The 21283-nt window shown below is 61.6% G+C and overlaps 7 protein-coding genes across 7 annotated transcripts; all 7 read right to left on the bottom strand.

Moving 5' to 3' along the window:
- Positions 1-244: 244 nt before the first annotated feature.
- LSCM1_03638 (uncharacterized protein) lies at positions 245-748 on the bottom strand (the record flags this gene model as incomplete). Its single annotated transcript, XM_067321172.1, has 1 exon — positions 245-748. One exon carries the CDS (start codon positions 746-748, stop codon positions 245-247), a length of 504 nt encoding a protein of 167 aa, XP_067176540.1.
- Positions 749-1874: 1126 nt separating this feature from the next.
- Positions 1875-3044, bottom strand: LSCM1_03639 (uncharacterized protein; the record flags this gene model as incomplete). The annotated part of the gene is made up of 1 exon (XM_067321173.1): positions 1875-3044. The coding sequence occupies one exon, from the start codon at positions 3042-3044 to the stop codon at positions 1875-1877; it is 1170 nt and encodes a 389-aa protein (XP_067176541.1).
- A 1906-nt stretch (positions 3045-4950) lies between these two features.
- Positions 4951-6018, bottom strand: LSCM1_03640 (uncharacterized protein; the record flags this gene model as incomplete). Its single annotated transcript, XM_067321174.1, has 1 exon — positions 4951-6018. One exon carries the CDS (start codon positions 6016-6018, stop codon positions 4951-4953), a length of 1068 nt encoding a protein of 355 aa, XP_067176542.1.
- Positions 6019-6643: 625 nt separating this feature from the next.
- On the bottom strand, positions 6644-8413 carry LSCM1_03641 (uncharacterized protein; the record flags this gene model as incomplete). Its single annotated transcript, XM_067321175.1, has 1 exon — positions 6644-8413. The coding sequence occupies one exon, from the start codon at positions 8411-8413 to the stop codon at positions 6644-6646; it is 1770 nt and encodes a 589-aa protein (XP_067176543.1).
- A 903-nt stretch (positions 8414-9316) lies between these two features.
- On the bottom strand, positions 9317-12703 carry LSCM1_03642 (uncharacterized protein; the record flags this gene model as incomplete). Its single annotated transcript, XM_067321176.1, has 1 exon — positions 9317-12703. One exon carries the CDS (start codon positions 12701-12703, stop codon positions 9317-9319), a length of 3387 nt encoding a protein of 1128 aa, XP_067176544.1.
- Positions 12704-17922: 5219 nt separating this feature from the next.
- Positions 17923-19107, bottom strand: LSCM1_03644 (uncharacterized protein; the record flags this gene model as incomplete). Its single annotated transcript, XM_067321177.1, has 1 exon — positions 17923-19107. One exon carries the CDS (start codon positions 19105-19107, stop codon positions 17923-17925), a length of 1185 nt encoding a protein of 394 aa, XP_067176545.1.
- Positions 19108-20300: 1193 nt separating this feature from the next.
- Positions 20301-20912, bottom strand: LSCM1_03645 (uncharacterized protein; the record flags this gene model as incomplete). Its single annotated transcript, XM_067321178.1, has 1 exon — positions 20301-20912. The coding sequence occupies one exon, from the start codon at positions 20910-20912 to the stop codon at positions 20301-20303; it is 612 nt and encodes a 203-aa protein (XP_067176546.1).
- Positions 20913-21283: the final 371 nt, after the last annotated feature.

Below are 21283 nucleotides of genomic sequence, written 5' to 3' on the forward strand. Positions count from 1 at the left end.
CGTGGCGAGTGCGGAGCTGTGCAAGACGAATGCACTGCCAGAGGAAGATGCGCGGCGAGGGGGACGGGGAGACCGCCTATGCGACCGATGCAAGAGGATACCACCTGAGCACGTTAGTCCCAAAGCACGCCGCTGATGAGAAGTACGGACACACGCACACACACACATACATGAAGAGATCTACGCACTAACCGAGATAAAGAAAGGGCGCGTGGAGCATCGTCAGACAGTGGGTGCCGTGGTGTCAACGCACCACCCATGCGACACCCCGGTGGGCGGTGTACGCGTTTCGCTTCAAGTTGGGCTGCGCCTCCACTTGCATCCATGTCTGCGTGCCAGTTGCGGAAGGCATGGGCCCGCCTGTCGCGGCAGCTGCCGGTGGCGGTAGCGGATGCGCAGAGAAGCCGCTGCGCGGCACTGGTGCATGAGGAAGTGGAGACCACTGTAGATCGTCCCCCTCGCATGTAGAAGAGAATTTTGTCTGGCCCGCCATGTCACCTCCCGCGGCTTCCTCGCCTCTTACTCTGTCGGCCTCCATGGCGTGAGTTGCTTCCGGCGCATCACTCCTGCCAGTGTGTGGAGACGCTAGAACGGCAGCTTCCGCCTGACGAAGAGCTGACGCCCACACCTCTTCGAGGTAGCGGTAAGTCCTGAGGTCTACGCAGCCGGTAAGCCGACGGGAAGCGTTCAGGCACTTCGCATCAGCCGGCACTGCAGCGGCTGCAGGAGCGCCAACAGTCGCCTTCATGGTGAACGAATGCTGATGATGTATTGACTGCCTTGCTGCTGACATCCTTGTCCTCGAGTGGAGCTGTGACAGCCAGTGTGGCAGGCGCGTATGCTCTGGAAAGAGACAGTGGGGTCGCAGCCGCCTCTTCTCTCAGGCGTGCCTCGGCGCCCGAGAGCCTCGAAGGCAGGGGACCAACTGGTCATGCGCGCAGATGCAGAGGAAAGGCAAAGGCATCACCAGCATAAGCGACGCATTGGCATCGTCATGTCGAGAACGGAATGATAGCATCTGCGCCCCGTGCAGGGGCGTGGTGCTGCACCCAGTCTCGCTATGAGCGATAGCAGCTGCAGGGATAGGGTTGGGAGGGGGAGAGCGAATTCGCATCGGTGTACGTGGCATCGAAGCTATCGGCTGGGCGTACCCCCACTCGCGCTCATGGCCGCAGCCGCATGAGTCTGACTGTGCGGACGCAGCAAGCGCCGTCCCCTGCGCTGTGTGCGCCCACAGGCCTTCACATATGGCACCGCCCGCTCTTTCGTTTTTTGTTTGCCGTGTGTATCTCGTGAATGTGCCGAACACTTTGTTGCCAAACGACCTCGTAGAGAAGAGTGACGAGCTGGAGAAGTGGGAGAGAGGGCGCGGGCCGGCACGCGCGTCGTGCCGAGGGGAGGGAGGAGTAAAGAGGGGGGAGGGGGGATGTACAGGCTGTGCCCACAGTGGCGCGGTGGGGCAATGGGGTCCCCCACCCCCTCCCTCCCACACACACATGCATACACTGCCACCATTGGCATCACCCCTTGCCGACCACTCTCTCTCTGTCCCTTCGCACATTCTGAGCACCTCTTCGGTGAGGAGAAAGAGGAAATGAATCTGCACTGCCGCGGCCGTCCGCGGGCGGACTCCATTGAGGCCATAACCACCTCACGTGCCCGTTTTCATGCGCAGCCGCGTCACACACACGCGTCCTCACATAGAAAGCGGCAGGAAGGCTGCCGTGCTTTCAGCAGCTCTCCTCTCAGGAGGAGTTTGGAGGCGCAGCCAGCGGTGATGCTGTATCCGTGCTGCATGGCGCCGCCTCCGTCGCAGAAAGTGCTTGTCATGCAGCATCAGCTGATTCCTCGTGACGTTCACGCTACATGTTGCCTCACTGCTCCCTCTTCTCCGGCTCGCGCGGCGCTGAGCCGTGTGCTCTGGAGTCATCGCTGCCGCCGTGATCTGCCTTACCCGTTCCCCCGCTGGACCCGCCGTCCGCCGACGGTGATTTCGGTACTGGCATGTATGACGTGTCCTTAGGCACCGCCGTGCTGGTGGCGATGAGAGGCTGGTGCACCGAGTCCACGTACGCGGCTCTTGGCGGGCCACGGCATGGGTAGAGCTTCGGTTTGGAAGCTCCATCCACGTCGTTGATGAGGGGCGCCTTGCCCATGTCCTCAAGGTCGTCACCGCGCGATAGCTCCGGGTCGCGCCTCTCCCTCTCACCCCTCTCGACCGCTTGCAGCGGCGGTGGAATGGGCGAGCTCATTCCTAGGCTGGCGCCCTTCGTCGCTGTGGCAGGGATGGAGCAGATCGGTGACAACGTCGGCGTCGTGTGCGGCGAGGAGCGGTGCATCGCCATGTCTGTGGTGCGCAGCGTCTCGCAGGCAGCGCAGCGAGTGGCGGACGGGGCGTTGAGATAGGTACAAACGTGGCACGGCCATACCTCGGGCGCCGAGCTCAACTCTAGCGGCTTCACAGGCCGGCCAGTGGAGTCGCTCGTGTAGCCAGCGCACTCCTTCGGGCTGATGGGAATTATGTCGCTCTTCTCCACGTCGCGAAAGCGTACGCGTCGATTTTGCACGTTGAGGCATCGCATCAAACTTTTGTGTGTCCGATGCTCGAAGGAGGAGACCAGCGCCGACAGCCGCAGCAAATCGCGGTCGTCCACAAAGACACGAGAGTACTCGAGAAGGGTCAGGCGGGCGAGCCGCTGCGCTTTTTGGTGCGCCTCCCCTTCACCACGCCGCATGGCTAAGTGGATAATGCGGTCCTGTATGTCGTAGTCCCGCGCCAGGGCTAAGTGGAAAGCATAGTTGCACAGCGACACCAGCTGCTCCAGCAGCAGCAGGCCACCATAGGCCTTCTCCGGCTGACTAAACGCAAGATAGAGTCGAATGGTCGACAAGATCAGCTCCGGATGCCCGTCCGCGATCGTCACGCACTCTGCCAAAAACTTCGGGAACTCCGGGTACTCTCGCCTGAGCACACACTCCGCCACAACGTGGCTCGCCTTGTACTTGAGCTTCACATCGGACACGACGGTGCGCAGGTAGTTCATTCTGCACCATCCGCCACCGCCGCGGGGCTCGCCTGATTTTTCGGCGTGCGCGTAAGCGTATCGATTGGGACGTATGCTAGCCAAACCGTGCCCTGCGGCACTCGCTGGTGCGATTGCGTCCAAGGAAGCGCCGGACGCCCTCGCAAATGAGTTTTGGCGAGCTGGCGATGATGCGGAAGAGCACAGCACAACAGAGTGAGGAGCCCAGCAACGGCCACGTTGAAAGGCAACCCGACGGGCGCAGCGGCGCACGTTCACAGGCGCACATGCAAGGATACGCCGGCGAAGGAAAAGCGCTTGGCAGGAGGAGCTCAAGCCGCCTGACACGCTGGAGCCGCCTGGACGCGTGGCGAGGGGGGGAGGTGAGCAGCCGAAAGCGACGTGATGGATCCACACAGTGATGGTGAAGTGAAGCAGCAGTCGAGCACAGAGGGGGACAAACAAAAGCGGAGATGAGTTCAGCGGGAACGATCGGGGCAACAGAAAGTGACCTCTGTTGTACGCTCTACACGCCCTCTCTCGCGCGCGCGTGTGTGTGTGTGTGTGTCTATTGGTGCCCGTAAGCCGACTCCTGTTGCCCTGCCAGATGGAGAGAGTGACGGGCAGACGCGGAGCACGTAATCGATAATGGGCCGCTTTCGACAGCAAAGGAAAGACCAAAAAAAGTTCCTGGCAATGCGGTGCAGGATGAAGGGGGATTCGCACAGAGAGAGTAAAGCACGAAGGGGTAGAGGAAAGTGAGGGAGGGCCCACGTGAAGTCGTTTGCCTGCCTGTCTGCGTGCCACTCACCCAATGTGGTCCCACAGCGAGAAGCAGCGACGTCTGTGGCACTCGCAGCCGGTACAGCTCCTGTCTTACCCCCCTCCCTTCCCTTCCCTTCCAGCGTTGGCGTCAGAAGAAGGCTATGCGATGAATGGCACTGGGGTGCCGGTGATCTTGCTAAAGGGTGCGAAAAGAGATAGGGAGAACGACGATGCCCGGCGCGTTTGCCGCGAGTGCCTTTCTGCCCCGGTCAGGCCTCTCTCCCAAGCAAGCGTCGCCCCCGAGCCTACCTCTCGCGCTTTCACACGAGCTGAGAGGAAGGGCTCTGGGCGAGGTAGAAGAGTACTGCCCTCCCTATGCGCTGCAGACAAAGTTCGATACGATTTCAGGGGGAGGGGGGAGTTAAGGGATCAACAACCCCGGCAGCGGTGCCTGGTCGACGTGGGCGAGGGGCGCAGACAAACGCAACTAGCCGAGAGCTCTGTGGCGAGTTGGCTGTGTGGGATGGAGAAGCAAGTGTGGGTGCGAGAGAGAGGGGGGAGAGGGAGCCGCCAAGAAAAAGACAGGCAGTGTAGGGAGGGGGGAGGGGGCGGCCTGAATGCAGAGGTGCAGAGGAGAGTTAAGGGCGGCAGATATGCAGGAAGAACCTGCGCGCGCCGCGACGCGGAAATGGTGGACGCCCTTCCACCAAGTCAGAGGGGCACCTTCCACGAGATTTCCTTCTCCAGCGCGGGCGGCAGTGCGCATGTGCACGCGATACGATCGACAGCTGCCATCCGCTGGCCAGCAGGCGAAGTTCCTGCGCACGCTTCCTCATGCACGCACGCCAGCGCACACTGCGTTGATGACCATCTCAAAGATGATCTGTAAAAGCGGCAGGCATGCCGTTTTGCGCCGTCCGACGCAGCAACATCACAACACACATATGAGTGGGTGGGAAGGGGTATGCATGAAAGAGTGGAATCGGTGCGACAGCCTCGATCGTGGAGGCAGCCACCTCCTCGCACCCTCTGCTGCAAGCAGCACGGGAGAGCTTGAGGAGTGAATCCGCCAGCAGATCCACCCTCTGTATTCGAGGCGGTATGCACCGCCATGCAGTCACAGAGGGCACCTGCAGGAAACAAGGCCCACACCAGCTTTGCCTCACGCGGATTTGCGCGAAAATTCGTACGGCGGCGGGTGCGTCACATAAGTGGGGGCCGCGACGGAGGTGACGGACTGCGTGTGAGTCGGCTTCGCTGCCGCCTCGGGGTGCAGGTACTCAGAGCAGCGCCGAGAGCTCACATCGTACGCGGTCATGAGCAACGCCATCGGCACCGCGTTCAGTATTGGGTGACCTCTAAAGAAGCCGTCGTACAACTTCGTGATGCCGTGACGACGGCGAAGATCGTGAAAGAGAGAGCGATAACTCTTCGGCCGCCCACGAGCAACGGCGTTGATGGTGTGCAGCTGCTGTCGTAGAGACTGCACCGGATACTGGACTGCGACGCCCATGAGCGTGGCGAGTTGGCAGTAGAGGAAGAGCACCACGGAATGGCGATAGACACCGTCGTAACGCAGCATATTGTAGATGCCGAACTGAAGGGCAAACCGCAGTGAGCGGCCCGCCAGCGCGACCGAAAACCCACGACACAAGCCGAGTAGCACGCGCGGCCGTTCTCGCAGAGCTGTGAGGAGGACGTCCGTGGCGCCACGAAACTGGCGCGGCCCTGTTGAGGCGTCCGCCGTCGCGCGCAACACGTCGTACGGGTGGCGTACCGTGGCGTAGAGCGCACCCGTCATGGCACCAGCGACAAAGCCGCGGTGGCCGTTGTCCCAGTGCGCTGTGGCCGCCGCCGTCTCTAGCCAGTGTCGCAGCATGACGAAGGTGGAGAGCAGGAAGCCGTAGTCCACCGCCAGCCAGACGATGGAGCGTCCCTGCCACCATTGCGTGTGGAGCAGCACGTGGAAGAGCTGGGCTCGCCTGTCCGGCATGCAGATGCGCCTGGACTCACCGGGAACGTCGCTCATGAAGTAAAATCGCTTCAGCTGCGCGATCGGCCCCGTCGCGAACGCACAAGCCGCGGAGCAGCCTGCGATGACAACGCTGTGTTGGCGCATTGTGAGCTGCGGTTCCGTGTACCCTTGTCGGTGGGCAATGGGCTCCTGGTAGGGGGTCTTGGTGTGGTAGCTGAAGGTGCTGCGATAGCCCCTGGAGCTATCGAGGCTCATGGTGAGAGGAACTGCGCGGTGATAGCGCTGGTGAGCAGCTGTATGAGTGTACGATGCCGCTGTATGCGAATCGTTCCGCTACCAGCACACGCGGCTCTGCAGGCTCCTTGGGCAGCGCACCCGCGCGCGCCACAGCCCGGGTTCAGTAAGGAAGAGAAAGCCAGGGGGGCGGGGGGGAGTTGGGGAGCAGTAACCACAACGGAGGCAATTCAGAAGAGGGCAGCTCTAATGCAACGCAATCTCAACGCACAAAAGTCGCAGCGCTGACGCGCTCCGGAAAGAACAGCCAAACGGGCTGCGGCGAGTTGGCGCACTGCCTATTTGCACACGCGTGCTGGCATCCGTCTGAGGGCTAAAAAGGGGGAGTTGCAGCGTCTCTTCTATAAGCGCCTGTGGAAGCCCTTCTGCGAGAGAGAAGAGGGGATGAGGAGAGGCGCCCCGCCAAGCCCCCCCCATCGAGTCTCCGCTTGTGTCGCTGATGCGGCGGGCGGCATCCAACGCGCAGTGGAGGGGGGGGGCGAAAAAAAGGAGGCGAAGGAGAGGCACACCCGCGTGCCGCGGCTGCGCAAGTATAACGCACGCAGAAGGGAAGGAGCTGATAATACATCTGCGCTGTCTCGGTGCCTCACAGAAAGTGGCTGAACCTTTCCATGCAGGAGCGGCTGATCTCGTCTCCGCGACGGCGGAAGAGCTCCTCGAAGAAATTTACCACGTCAAGCTCCACCTCAGCCGACGGACGATCCAGGCGCCGGCCAGACGTGACCAAGTACGGGGCGACCACGTAATGAGATGGCGGCGCGGCCGAAGCGTCGCTGGTGGCACTCCCAGGAAGCGTAGTAGCCGCCAGATCACTGCGCACGGGAATAAGTCCCAGCACCTCTACTAGCGATTGCAGCTCCTCTTGTGTCAGCGTGCCGACGAGTGGGGCTGCCAGCTCTACATGCGCTGTGGGCATCACGCGAGGATCGTCGGCCAGAAGGGTGGAGTAGGTTGCGTACCATGCGTCCATGGCCAACGCGGCTAGCTCCTCGCGGACCTCTTCCACAGGGTCGAAGACGAACTCGCCTTCGCCACCCGCGGTACGCGCGCCATCGTGCTGAGAGATGGCGATGCCCCGGTCACCCTCCGCGGAGGGCACGACGCTGGCCGGGGCGGTTCCGCCACTGCCCACCTGAAGGGCCACAAAGGACGGGTAGAGCGGGCTCTCTCGCTCGACAGGCGTCAGCTTCCCGCCGTGCCACCGTGTCGGGCACACTTGCGGGCCGGTCCCACGTCTTCCGGTGCGAAGACCGAGTGCCTTTGCCTGCAGCTTATGGGAGGCGTTCAGTGCCAGGGCGAACTCGAAGTCACGGGATGCCTCGAAGAGCTCTGCATCGAGCGCCAGAAGCTGGCGCTGCCGGTGACGGCGCGCCTGTAGCCGCATCAGCGTGCTGCCGCCATCGCTGAGAACCTCTGTCCGCATGTTCAGGCACACAGGCACGCGCAGCAGCGTTGGGTTCATAGCATCGGGAGCGACGCGCATGCAGCTGCTCCACAACACCCACATACGGTTCTGATCGTCCGTCTTCAAGTACAGAATGAGGCGCCACAGGCGCTTCTTCTCGGTGGCGTAGAAGCGATCTGCGATGCTCTCGCACAGCTGCGTCACCTGCTTCTTGGTTTCGTCAGCGACGAGGGTCTCTTCGCTGAGGTACGGTGCTCCATCAAAGGTGGCAGCTCGACTTGCAAGCGGAACGGCGTAATCTGTCAGTCGGCAGCGATTTGTGCGGCGGTAGACCGTCGTAATATACGGGGTCCATACCACCTGCAGCTGAAAGTTGTGCCGGCTGGATCCCTCGCCTTTGGGGCGGACAAACTTCTGCAGCACTCCGTCCGGCTTGCGCTTCTGGTCAAAGAGAAAGCTGTGCAGCGTGTCGGCCGTGAAGAACTCTATATAGGTGAGCTGCTGATCGGCGTAATCGTGTGTCTTCAGCTGCTGCGGCGTCAGCACCGCCTTCCATTCCTCTTCCACGTTGACGCTAGTGTGGAAGAACTGTGCAACGATGTCGCAGCCCTTCACAGATTCGGCGAAGCGGGTGTACATCGTCTGCGCATCGAGCATCGGCCCCGGTCGCTTCACAACCTCATTATTTTTGTGATCGTACGTGTACCATGCGCGGGGGAAGTTGTGGTCGAACACGACCGTGTCAGGCAAAAGCACCGCCGACATGGAATGCTCCCTGCCCTTGACGTTTTTGTGCAGGTGCTGGTAGAGATGGGCGCACAGGCCGTCACACTCCGCTGGGTGCTGCTTTGCCCAATTCTTCGTGTACGCGACAAGGATCCCAGAGGGAGATTCGAAGCCGCGCTCACATCGCGGTGCGCCCGCCGGGATCGGCGCCAACGTCGGCCTCATACTATGGCAATACGCTCTGAGTGTATGCACCGGTGTGGAGGGGGGCGTGGCGCTTGCCAGCGAAGAGAGAAGACGCAGAGAGCACACGCCCACTTCGAAGAAGAGAGGAGGGGGAGGGAGAGGGGAGGCGAGCTGTATGCCGATTGCTGCGCAGGAGGCCTGTCGTGGGGAAGCAGACGAGGGACTCGCAGCGTCTGTGGCTACCGATCTGAGGCAGCTGACTGGTATGCTCGGCGTACAAGAGTCTGTTGGGCAGGCGGACCGATCTTGCATCGTATGTTGACAGGTCACCCCACGCGGAAGGGGGGGCGGGGTGGTAGGCACCGGTCATGGGCAGGAGCGAAGTGCTCGCAGGGCAATGGGTGGGTGCCGCACCCATGGGCGATGGTAGAGAGAGGCGGAGACGGGTAGCCCGACGATCGAGTTCAGCCCCTCACTCGGTCCCGTATGCGCGGCGTGGTGTTGTGCAGTCCGTCCCTCTCGTAGGAGCACAGGCAGGAAAGCGGAGGAGAGAGGGAGGCGGCGGGTGCACACGCGCGCACGCGCGCAGAGAGAGGGAAGAGAGAGAGAGCCACAAAGGGTAAAGGGGAGGAAAGGGCAACAGACACACCGCTCAACGAGACACACACGCGCCACCACAGACAGAAAGGTACACACACACACAGAGAAAAGTGCGGAGAGAAGAGAACCAAACGGAGAGCATAAAGGCGTTTGTATGGGAGAGCCAAGGGGGAAAAAAAGACGGAGTCTCAGCGGAAACATCGACGCCACGCCCTGCAGACTCGGGGTCACACGCTCGAGCATGCAGGCGCGCGCCACCACACATTCGGGGGAAGAGGTGAGGGGACGGGTGCAGCGGACGATGGGCACGAACGCAGCTAGTGTAGGCCTTGGCCGCGCTGCCTACCGCTCCATGGACTTGCGCACCGCCTCCAGCACTTCGCTGGCAGTGGGGGCGTCGCTGTCACCATCCTCGTCGTCCTCGTCGCCTTCGGTCGCAGCAGCAGCAGCAGCCATGTCAAATGCGTCCTCGTCCTTGTCATCCTCCGCGACGGTGTTCACCATCTTCTCAAGTACGGGCGAGCCCATCACGGACACCGGGGGAGTCTGCGGGGTGTCACGAAACAACGACTTCGTATCGGGCACGTACCAACTCGTCTCAGCACCCTTTGCCATGAGATGGTCCAACACGCTTTCGAAGGCGCCCTCGCTCTTGAGCTGCTGGTACTTGCGGTAAAGACGCAGCGACGTGCGGGCATCTTCGATGGAGTCATGCTCGTCCTCCTGCACGCTCTCACCAAGCACGTGGTATGCCAGGAAGCGCAGCGAGAGGTAACGGGAGCCCGGCTTGTGGAAGATCTCAAGCGTGTCGATAATCTGCTTGCGCGGCACGGTGATGTTGCAGACGCGAAAGTCCTGTGCGAGGCCGTGGCCGACAAAGACAACACCGCCGTCAACCAACGCGCGCAGCTTCAGGTACGTCGACTTGAGCGACGTCAGGCTCTTGGACGACTCGAGCGGGTCGAGGTCACCGGGGTGGATGCCGCTGTACTGCGTCACGTAGTCCTCGATCTCCTCCGGGACGTGCACGTAATCGTCCATGATCGTGCGCTCATCGCCGTCCTCGCTGCTCAGAATGCAGCTCACACGGGCAAGGCCCATGTGCGGCTTGCGCTGCGACACGTAGAACATGTCATTCCCCTCGTCGCGGCTTGCCCACTTTAGGACTACATACTCAGCGTCGATAGCGACGAGATCACCAGCCTTGATATCTGTGTACGAGGACAAGGGCGATTTGAAGGCCTGCTTCGCCGGATCCCGCAGCAGCGGACGCGACAGCACATCGTTTGTGAGCAAGGGGCCAAGCAAGTGCCACAGGTTCGGCGCGCGAGTGTCGTCCAGGCGGGCGTACGGCGGCGTGGTGAGGTTGTCCAGAGCGTAGAAGGTTATGACAGCCGAGTAGGAGCGCAAGGCAGGCACCAGGCGCTCCAGCTCTTGCATCTTCATCGGCGCCGTCACGCGGTAGTCGTTCACGAGTGAAAAGCTGTCATCCTTGATGCGCTGCTGGCTGACGAAGTTTCCTGTGTCCTCCACATCATCGGCAAGGTGTACAATATTGCTGTTCAGCACATAGTTGTAGTCCTCCTTGCCCGCGCGCGATATCTTGAGGCTTGTTGGCGGTTTCAGGTTGCTGTGCTCCGGGTTCAGCAGCAGAACAATGATGGGCGGCAGCCGCTTGATCTGTACCTGATCCTTGTACCCCTCCAGCTGCTTCAGCAGGTGCTGCAGGCCCTCATCCACCTTCAGCGCGGAGCCTGGCACCTCCCAATAAAAGCGCGGCTCGATGTGCACGCGGCCGTTCGACGTGAACTCGGTGCCAAAGAGGGCAGCGATGGCGCCCTCGTACTCAGGCGGTGACTCGTAGTTAAGGAAGGGGTAGGCCTTCTGGTCCTGCAGATCCCTGTGCAACGTCTCCAGCACGAGTCGCTGCGCCAAGTGCATCTTCGCTACCGCGTCATCGCGGTTCTTGGGCCGCTGGAACACGCCGGTGTTGGTGAAGGCGCGAATCTGTCGCATCGTCCGAATCAAGTGTGCCACCGGTACAATCGGCGGCAGCGCCTCACCCTTCATCCCCAGCACGCTCGCCGACGTCGTCAGCATGTTGGCAAAGACAAAGGCTATCTCGCATGTCATGCAGAACTCGCGCTTGCAGATGTGCCGCAGGATGACCTTGCGAATGGGGAACTCGGGTGGCTGACACAAATAGAGCGACTGCAGGAGCGGCGTGATCCAGCACTCAGGAAAGCTGTTGTCGATGCCCACAACCCGCTGCGCGATCTCGTTGTAGCTGCGCCAGTCCAGCTTGTGCTGCACGCTGTAGCACACCTGCAGGGAGTCCTCCATGGGGCTGTACTCGCCGCCGCCAACACCACGCGTGGACTTATGCTTGCGCTTCATATCCTTGCGCAGCTCGAGCAGCGTTTCCTGTGCACATGCCGGGTCGTCGCCGAGCTGCGTGTTGAAGGGGTATGGGTTTGGCAAGAGGGAGCTGAGCTTATCCTTTGGGTCTGGCAGGCAGCTATCTGCCCGCATCAGCCCCCACTCGTTCGGCACAATACTGTGCGACTCGTAGTTGACGCACCGCAGCTTCTGCGGCACGGTGAGGATCATGTAATGCTCCTCAGGCCAGTTCGAGGCGAGGGTGCCGAGGTCGGCCGAGTCGTCGAAGCCATCCGCGATGTTCGGCTCCTCCCAGCTGTGGTGGTAGACTGGGTGCTTCGGTCGCACTGGCTGGACAAACGTGGACATGACGTAGTCGTCTCGCGTGGCGGGATGGGCGAGGGCGTAGAAGGTGCCCTTGTCGTTGCCGATGGCGGCGCACATGTTGGATGGGGAGACAGCCACGGCGGTGCAGCTGCCTTCGCTCAGTGGACTTGACGAGAACACCGGCTTCTCCTGGTCCAGCTGGATAATGTGGAAGCCGCCGGGCGACAGCAGAAAGGCGCGGTCGCTCGATAGCCCGAAGCCGTCCTGGTAGCGGCGCATCTGCGTCACATTCCCAGACGGGATGTCCTGAATCGTTGACACCGCCTCCGACATCTTTCGTACATCGAACACCTTCACAAAGGACGTCGCAGAGCGCTCCGAGTAGGCCGCCATCACGGTGTTGTCGAAGACCTCCAGTGCCATGACGCGGTTTCGCGACAGGGCAGCCTGACCGACTACGCTAAGGTCCGACGCGCTGCGCACGCACACGGCGCCAGAGGCGCTCCCGGTGGCCACCCACCTGTCGCACTGCTTCAGCGCCACCACCGTCGCCTCTACCGGAACGGTTAGCTGGTCCGTCTCCTCGTTGTTGAGAATCAGCCGCGTCAGGCCGGCGTTGCCAGTGTAGAACATCGCGCCGGTGTTGTTGTTCGCCTGGAAGAGGTCAATGTAGTTCTGCACGGCGGTCGGCTGCGGCAGGCACATCATTAGCACCCCACCGCGCTTGTACCCACGGATCACCTCCCGGTCCGCCACCGTCACCATCCGCTCGCCACCCATGTTGAGGAAGAAAATGCTCGCGGCGGGGCGGCTGCAAACGGAAAAAGAGGAGTAGTTCACCCATGCCGAGGCTTCTCCCTGGCCCTGCGACTGCAGGGAGAAGCTCATGAGCATGCCGAAGGCGTCGCAGACCCAAAGCAGCTCCACATCGGGGTCGAACTCCACCGCTGTGATGGCCCCGACGGATGCCGTGGCGTCGCCGCGGAACTTCCACGGTGCGCTTCCTTGCGAGCTGAGACTCATGGCTCGGCGGAGTGGCAACGCGCAACGCACCTGTGGCCAAAAGAAAATTGAAAGAGGAAAAGAGGGTGAGATATCGCTGAGCGCGCGGCTGCCGTCGCTGTGAAGGCGAAACGAGGGGCAGAGCGGCGTTTAGGCTGGCAGTCACTCTGGCACTGGCACACACGTGAGGATACACGGCCGCGCTGTTGGCTATAGTGCTCCGTACGCCAGCAACCCTCGCTCGATGAAGCCTGCCCCTTCCGCAGCGGCAAAAAGGTACGCGTTCGGCTTTACACCGCTCTTCCGGCTCAACGGCCCGACGCGGCACCACACCACAGAGAGAGAGCAACAATAACCTTTGCCGCTGTCTCGACTGCACCCTCAAGTCGCGCCTTCCGCTCCCTTTTCACTTTCCCTCTCTCTCTATGTGTGCGTGTGTATGTGAGTGTGAGTGGAATTCGCTCGGTTCCACGCTGCCTTCGTCCCCCTCTCAAGTGCGTCCCCTCACCCCTTCGTGCGGACGATACTCCGGTGCACTTCGGGGCGTGCCTGGTGTGCGTATCAACGCAGACGAGGTTCAAAGAAGCGTGAGCACTGAGGGGGTGGGGGAGGGAAAGAGGTATGGGTGTACGCGTTGAGGGAGCAAGAGAAGGGCAAAGGTACCGTCGCACGAACTAATTGGTTGTGGCGCGTGTTGTACCCGTGACTAACCTTTCCCGGCACCGGCGCCGCCCGAGTTGAGGAGCGACAGTGATGATCGGTGCCGGAATGCCGTGAGCAACAGGGGCGCCCGATCAGGCGTAGAACGTCCCACATGCAGCGCAGAGCATGAGATTGCAGAGAAGGTGAAGTGCGTCTAAAGTATCGAGAGGAATGAGTGAAGTCGCACGTGAGGAGCGCACATACGCTCGCCGACGCCGACTCATGATCGCCCATATCTCCATCCCCTGATCCGCCTCCGCCCACAGGGGCAGAAGATGTCCCCTGTGTCTGTGTCACTCCAGGGGCATCACTTCAAGTCTCACAGCGTATGGTCATTAATGCGTGTGCCACCGAAGGGGAGGGGGGAGGGGTGGCTCTCTCTCGGTGAGCCCGTGCGCTGGCGTAGGCGGTTCTGTTCTTGATTTAAGTTTCCGTGCAAAGCGCGGAGAAGGCACAGACACGTGTACATCACCATAGTAGGGCGGCACGGCGGGTGCGGACAGACAAAAATGGCCTCTTGTGCAGCCCGCCGAGGAGTGCAGCAGCAGTGATACAAGCAAAGGCGTGCGCACCGCCGCATCACGCACAGAACAGCGAAGCGGTGCCGACCCGCCACAGAGAGTCACATGGAGAGAGCAGGGAGTGTGATTCCGCAGAATGACTGTCTGCTACACAGCTGCGAGGCCTGACGGTATTGCTCAACGCCGCTTTTTCTGTCGCGCGCTAAGACTCAGTGGCGTCCTTCGATGGCAATTTCTTACGCCGAGTTACCTTACGCGGTGTTGGTGTAGCCGATGCGGCGGATGCCGTCGCCATGCTGCCAGAGGCGGGAGTGCTGGTGTCGGGCACCTGTGCAGCAGCAGCGCTGACTCCACCCCCCGCAGCAGACGCCGACGCAGGGGTTAGAAAGTTGCGGACAGGTGCGATGGCGCTCTTGCCGTGGTGTCGGACGGCGTGTTCATGCAGCGACTCGTGGTCGAGGAAGTGTCGCTGGCAGTCTGGGCACTCAACGGAAGACTGAAGCCCCAAATCTTTGAGGGTGAAATTCTTGTGAAGCGTGTCGATGTGCTGCTCCAACGACGGAATGTCACGAAACTCGCGCTTGCAAGCGGGGCAGGGGTACAGGCGAGCGACGATGTCGTGCTTAGACTCTGTGTGCGCGTAGAGTGACGATGCATTGGAAAAGCCTCGCTCACACGCGTTGCACCAGAATCGCGTGCGCATTGTGAACGGCGGCAACGTGGAGAACCGCGGAGGCGGCGCTGTCTGCGGTGCAGTGGTGCCAAGTGGCTGCACTTCCCCAGAGGCAGTCTGCCCCCCAAAGATTCTCTTCGGGCTGGCGCAGCCCACAACGCCGTGGGTGCTGCGCATGTGCGCGTCTAATTTGGCGGCGTCGAGGTGACGGTAGGGGCACTGCGGGCATTGGAATACGCGACTCTGCCTCTGCTCCTCGATCATTCGCTCCGTTTCATAGGCCGCATCTTCTGCCGGGTGTCGAAAGCGTATGTGTGAGAAGAGAGCAGACGCCGAGCGGAAGACCTTCTGTCGCTGGATGCAGTGATCGCACCTCACAAGAACCTCAGTGGTCGACGACAACGCGGACAGCGAAGCCGACGCGCCTGGTGGAGAGGCGGCAGCAGGGCCAGGGCGCGCTGCACATGCCGCGCCGGCGTCGCTATTTGGAACGGCATCCCTCGCAGGGGTAGGAGCAATGGCGCTGGTATGCTTGCTTTCGAGGTGCTGGAGCAGGTTCAGCTCCGATGCAAAGACGCGGAAACACAGCTCACATGGGAAGAAGCCCTCCGCAAAGGCTACGCTGCTGGTCGGCGTGATGGCGCTGGCCGCGGAGGAGGCGACACCGGTGGCACTGGACCATGGACTCCGAGTGGAGATGGGGGTGGGGTCCGTTACTTTGGCGCCTTGGCGCCCTACACTCACGCCCGACTGGCGTATATTCGGCTTCAGTGTCAAGACGTTCGTCTCCTCCACGGTGCGCACGCCGGGCATGCGGCGCATGGGGTAGGCTGTATCCCCTGGCCCCGCCGCTTTCTGTGTATGGGAAGATGCACCAACCGAGCCTGCGACGCCGCCGCGCAGCGGCGTCCACGAGTTCAAAGTCGCGGTGTCAGTATCGGGCCCTGTCACGCTTGCAGAAGATGTGCTTGCGTCGCTGCTACCTGCTGCCCGAGGCGCGGTCGTGGGAGGCTGAGGAGCGAGCGACTCCACCGTGTCGAAGTCGATCTTCGGGTGTTCCTTCGCAACGTGGAGGAGAAAGGCGTCGCGGCTCGGAAAGGCAGCGCACCTGAGGGTGCACCAGTTGCACGTGTACATCCCTGAGTCGGAGACGGTGGGCAAGAACGGTCGCAACGCGTCACTCACACTCACTGCACTGGAAAGAGAAACCTCAGCTGGCAGCACCACCTCACTGCCGGAGGCATCTGCAACGTCCGCGGCGCCTTTCACGAAGAGTGCGTCACGCATCATCTCCGCGCCCTCGAGCGGAGCGCCGGTGACCCGCTCGTACAGGGCAAGCCGCGCATTGCACAGGCGCGTCCAGTATGCCGCGTCCTGTTCCTTGTGTGTAGAGAGAATGTGGTGCAGCATCTGGCTCATGTGCATGACTCGAGTGCACATGGGACAGGCAGCGTAGGCCAGCGCGTCATGCGACATCGATGCCGGGGGATCGAAGTGCAGGGGTTTCCCTGCCGACTGGGAGCTCGCCGGCGAACCCGCCACACCTGACGCGTACCGCAATGGCGTACGAAGAGTGACACCAGTTAGCCCGCCGCATGTGCAGGCCACACAGGATCCCAAGAGCGGTGATGGCACGCTCGACGACGTCGAGCGAGGAGCTGCGGAAGCACCTCTGGACCTTATGCCGCGCACGCAGCCCTCGGCAACGCAGTGGTGCGGAAGCCCAACAGTAGGGGATACGAGATGCGGCAGACCGCAGCAGCCGTCACTGAGCCGGCGCCACCCTGCCCTTCGCAGCATCGCGCCAGTTCGTAGGTGCACGCGCAGGCTTGGTGAACTGTCAGTGTGTGCGCGGCCTAATCGCTCGTGTCCTGCAGGAACGAAAGAAATGAGGGGGGCGAAGAGGGGTAAAGCAGTGCGGCTGGTCGCAAGCCTCTACTGAGCCCTACGCTCTCCGACGTGTAGGAAAGCGAACGCTGCGCGGACAGCACAAGGCACTGACCAGCACAAGCACACCGACGGGGGTACGATGCGCTGAGTTGAATACGTCCTCAGCGTGCGTGCGCGAACGCTGCGGTCCTTCGGCGAGCTGGGGATCGCACTGTGATGAATGTGTGTGACGCTCGGCGCCTTTACGCCGAGGGTGGAGCAAAGAGAAGAGGAGCGCACACTGCACAGCTTCTGTGTCTATCCTCTCTCCCCCTCTCTCCCTCTCCCTGTGCGAGCACGTGGGAGGGGAACTGCGAGGAAAGGGTGGAGTGGACACCGGGGACTTCGGCGTCTGTGCGATCCTGAAATAGAGTGACAGCGAAGGAAGGAATACGCGCCGACAGAGAGGTGCACATGCACACGCTTCAGCCATCGGCGACTCCTGCACCTGAACCGCAGCGCCGGCGCCGACATGTAAGAAAAAAGGTCGGAGGAGGAGACACGAGAGGAAAGGACAAGCATAGAGACATGTGAATGCATACATTAGCGAGGTGCAGGCGCTCACGACACGGTGCCTTGATAAGATGTGCACCACTTGCGACAGCAGAGACGGACGCCCACACAGCCGTGTCCAGGATTCCCGCCCGCGCGCATGCAAACCTGGCTTAGAGGCGCCGCACCCGCCTGTAAGAAGGCGAGGCGAGGGGGGAGGGGCTCGGGTAGCCGACAGCAACGTGAGGGCCGGCAGCGCACTTTTATTTTTCCTCTTGCCTCCCGCACGTTTGGTGAACGCCGAGGGGTGTGAAGGGGAGAGGGAGAGGCGAAAGGGAGAGACGCACTCGGGAGTACTGAGGAGGGGTGAAACGACCCGAAAATGTGGCGTCGTCCGTCAGCGGTGCGGCCCTTGGCGTGCAAGGCAAAGCGTTCCTGCGCCCCAAAGGAATGGCAAGGATACGAGCGCCATTAGGTACAGCACTCACGCGTGTGTGTGTGTGTGAGAAAGCGGGGCTGAAGAAGAAAGGGAGCCGCCCTCACGTGCAAAGAGGTGCGCGCTATCAGACACGGCAGTGAAAAGGGAGAGCGCGCGCGCGAGAGAGAGAGGGGGGAGAGCAACGGACACATAAGCAGCAGTGCGGAGACGTACTGACAGCACGACGACAAGAGCCCCTACCATCCTACGAGAAGAGGAGAGGCGCTTGCGAGCAAGTAGCAACTATGGACTGCTGCGACAACAGCAAAGAGAGCGGCGGCTCGATGATGGGGGGGCACGAAGGTGCGCAGGGGTAGCGACAGTGGCAGCAGATGCGCGGGCGGGGGATGTCGGCAACGCGCCGAGAAACAGCGCGGAGGGGACGAGTCGAGTGTGCGAGCCGAGAGGGTGGGCGCCATCAAGGCAGGTGTATGTGGCAGCTGCGTCAATCCAGGTATTCCCATGAGTCCGTGTCCAGATCGTCTTCGCCGTCGTTCGCCCCCGATGTAGCAGCAGTGGTGATCCCCGCCTTCCCATCCTTGCGCCGCTCACGAGGGACTCGCAGTGTGCGCCGGTGTGCTAGTGGGGCCGTCTGCGAGAGTGGAGCACCGCCCATCCCACAGCTACCGCCCTCCCGCAGCGGGGACACAAAGGTGCCGTCGGTATCTGCCTGCCGCGGACACACAAGCTGGTCGCAGTCACGCCGCCTCAACTGAGATTCGACATGCAGAAATCTGTTGGAGAGGTGCACCTCGAGCGCGGACCACTCATCGCGTGTGGTGACGGCAAATGCGAGAAAAAGAGACGTGTCTACGCGTGACCAGTGGACGCAGCGAACATCAGCGACGGATGGTGTGACAGACACCGTGGCGGAAGGCCCCTCACTCAGCAGCGCCGCACTGGTGCGCTGGTGCGGGTCGAGGTAAAAGAGCTGCGTTTGATTGTGGGCAAAGAAGTAGTAGCTCCGCCCCGGTACTCCGCCTACAACCCCCAGACACTGTGGCTGCTCCATTAGCTTCTCTATCTGCAGGTAGCTCTCCTGCGTCAGCTGCGCTGCAGCACTCACGCGCACGGAAGCCAAGACGAGCACCACCTCAGCGCCCTCCTTGAAGGTGTGATGCACCTCGTCGGCGTAGACGCACCCGTTTGTGGAGGTCACCACGGTCACGCGCGTCTGCAGCTGTTCCCTCTTCATGGCGTCCTGCACCGTCCGCTTGATGGCCTCGCAGCCCTGCGATGGGCTCCAGTACTCCGCCTTGAATGCTCGCCGATTCCACACGCTTCGAATCATGTTGTGAATCGAAAACGGCGCTGTCTCAGCACTGTGGTCGAAGAAAAGGGAAAGCTTTCGATCGGCTGGGCGGCCATGGACCCACAAAAAGTGAGCCAGGAGCATCTGCGAGGTGCGCAGGAGGCAGCCCCAGCCCTGATCCGTCTCGATCAGGCGCGTGACGGCTGGAATAGCCTCGAAGCCGTCACGGTAGGTGAAGATGAGAAATGTGTCCGTCAGTGCCTTCTCCAACTCCTCTCGCGACTCCACAGCAGCGCCAGACCTGCCGACGACTTGAAGGGGAAACACTGCCTCCATGGGGAAGAAGGCGCTCCACAAGTCCTGCACGTAGCGGAGCATTGATGTATGACCGGGGGAAGGGAGGGAGTGTGCGGTGGCGTTGAAGAAGGCGAAATAGCCAGCACCACACACACACACATACCCTCCACAACGGTCAAGAAAAAATGTGAGGGTGCGCGACGAGAGGAGTCCCCCTCCCTTTCACACTGCGTTGCGTTGCGGCGCAGTGTCCGAGGGCGCGTCCACGCGTGGGCAATGGCAACGACCTCAATGTAGCCGCCCACAGCCTCGGTACGACTGTTCGCCCGTCGCACTGTGGCACGTGCGCAAGCTGGGAGCAGTGAGAGATGGTAAGAGGAAAGGCCGCAGGGAAAGCGAAGGGGGGCCGCGCAGCTCTCCTTCACACTGAATGGTAGCGCAAATAGGCGCAGCGGCTCAATGCATAACGTGCGTGGGATGAGGCGAGCGCGGAGGCATACGCCGCGAGGGTGCAACAGGGAGAGAGGAGTGAGGGAAGAAGAGGGCGAAAGTGGAAAGAGAAACGCAGAGGTACACGTTGGGGTGGGTAAGAAAGGGAGATAGAAAGGGATCTCCTGCAAGCCTCAGAAGAGCGAGAGGGGCTGGCGCAGCCAACGTTGAGAGACAGAGATCGAAGGCCCCCTTGACCTCCCCTCACCTTCAGCAGCTGTCACACAAACGCGCCACGCCTAAGCCTGATCTTTGCGTACACGTGCAGAGACGGTCTCGCGATGTGCAGGCACGTCACTGCACACTCGGCGGATTCGTCGCTATTCGCCGCATTCTTTCTTTTTCTTGTCTTCATCCATTGCGTGCTTGGGACCCCCCTGCGCTTCTTTAGCCATCGGTGAGGTGCATCTGACCTTTCGCGCAGCAAGCACAGAGGCGCGACACTCACCCAACAACGCGTGCGCGCTAAGCACAGGGGGCAATCAGCGGTGGGAGGAGGCGACCGGGACAGTCCAGCGATGCGGCAATGCCCCTCGCAGCGCTCAGCTCGGGGCGTCTCTGTGAGCATGAGTGAAGGTGTGAAGCCATCGGCAATGAGACTGCTCGCGCACCTCGGGGGGGCAAAGAGGGAGATGCCGTAGATGAAGCGGATCGCTGTACACAAGCAGCTCACCTTTCCGACAGCTGCCAGCCCTCCTGCGACAGACGTGCCTGCGTTCGCGGGCAAAACGGCCCCCCTGTGCCCGGCCACCATCCGCACGGCTGCGACACAGCCTCTCACCGCTTCACTCCTTCGGGTTGAAGAGGAACTCCATCTGGTGGCGGTGGCGAGGAAAAAACTGCCCTGTGAGGCGAGAGCCCGTGCGGTGCGTGTTGACATACGACGTGTGCCACCGCCGCGTTGGCACCCGGATGTCACGACCGAGCGCGCAGGAGAGGCACCACGCACGCCCGTCCTTCGAGTAGAACTGGTTGTGTATGATGCGGTACTTGCAGCCCCAGCACTTGAAGCACGCCACGTGGAAAAAATATCCCTGCGCCGTCGGCACCCGCGCGTTCCCCGATGGAACCCACACCCAGCTGTTGATGTCGTCCTCATCGATCGGCTTATCGCAGTTGAAGCAGCACGCACCCTTCGGCACCACCATCGGCTCGTCAACGTCCTCGGTGTAGGCAGGAAAGTGCGGACGTGACCGCGCCTCCTCATGCGGAACGGCGGTGAGGTGGTGCGCCTTGGACTGCATCCACCAGCGACGACTGTGCTGTGTGCGCACCTTGTGCCCCGACGCCGGCTTGCCGTGCATGGCTCGATATGAGACGGCAAGCGTGGCGGTCGATGCAGCGGTAATGATGGCGACGCCTCTTCGAGGCTGTGAGAACGGCGCAACGCGATTCATCTTATGGGTGATGCTCAAGAGCAATGGGCACGCAAACGCACACGCTCTCTGACGAAAGAAAAGGGAAAGAGAGAGAGAGCGACCGCTTACACAGCGTGCCGTCGCATGCACAATGTCAGCGGCAGCAACGCCAGCGCACAAGCAGCCAACGCTCTGGCCGCAGACTCACGCGAACGCGAACACGACGGATACTTGGAAGTGTACGCCCTCTGCGATCTCTTGTATGTCACCGAAGCGCGTGCAGCTGTGTTGCGCGGCTCATTCGCTGGAGAGTGAGGGGAGGCGACATCCGCCTCGAACGAGAGCACACAGGCAAAGAAAAGAAATCGGTAAGTGGGGAAGGTTCGGGCCAGTGGCGACAGCGCCAATGG

This window comes from Leishmania martiniquensis, chromosome 30 (genome assembly GCF_017916325.1).
Source record: "Leishmania martiniquensis isolate LSCM1 chromosome 30, whole genome shotgun sequence".
In the NCBI taxonomy this organism is placed as follows: Eukaryota; Euglenozoa; class Kinetoplastea; order Trypanosomatida; family Trypanosomatidae; genus Leishmania; species Leishmania martiniquensis.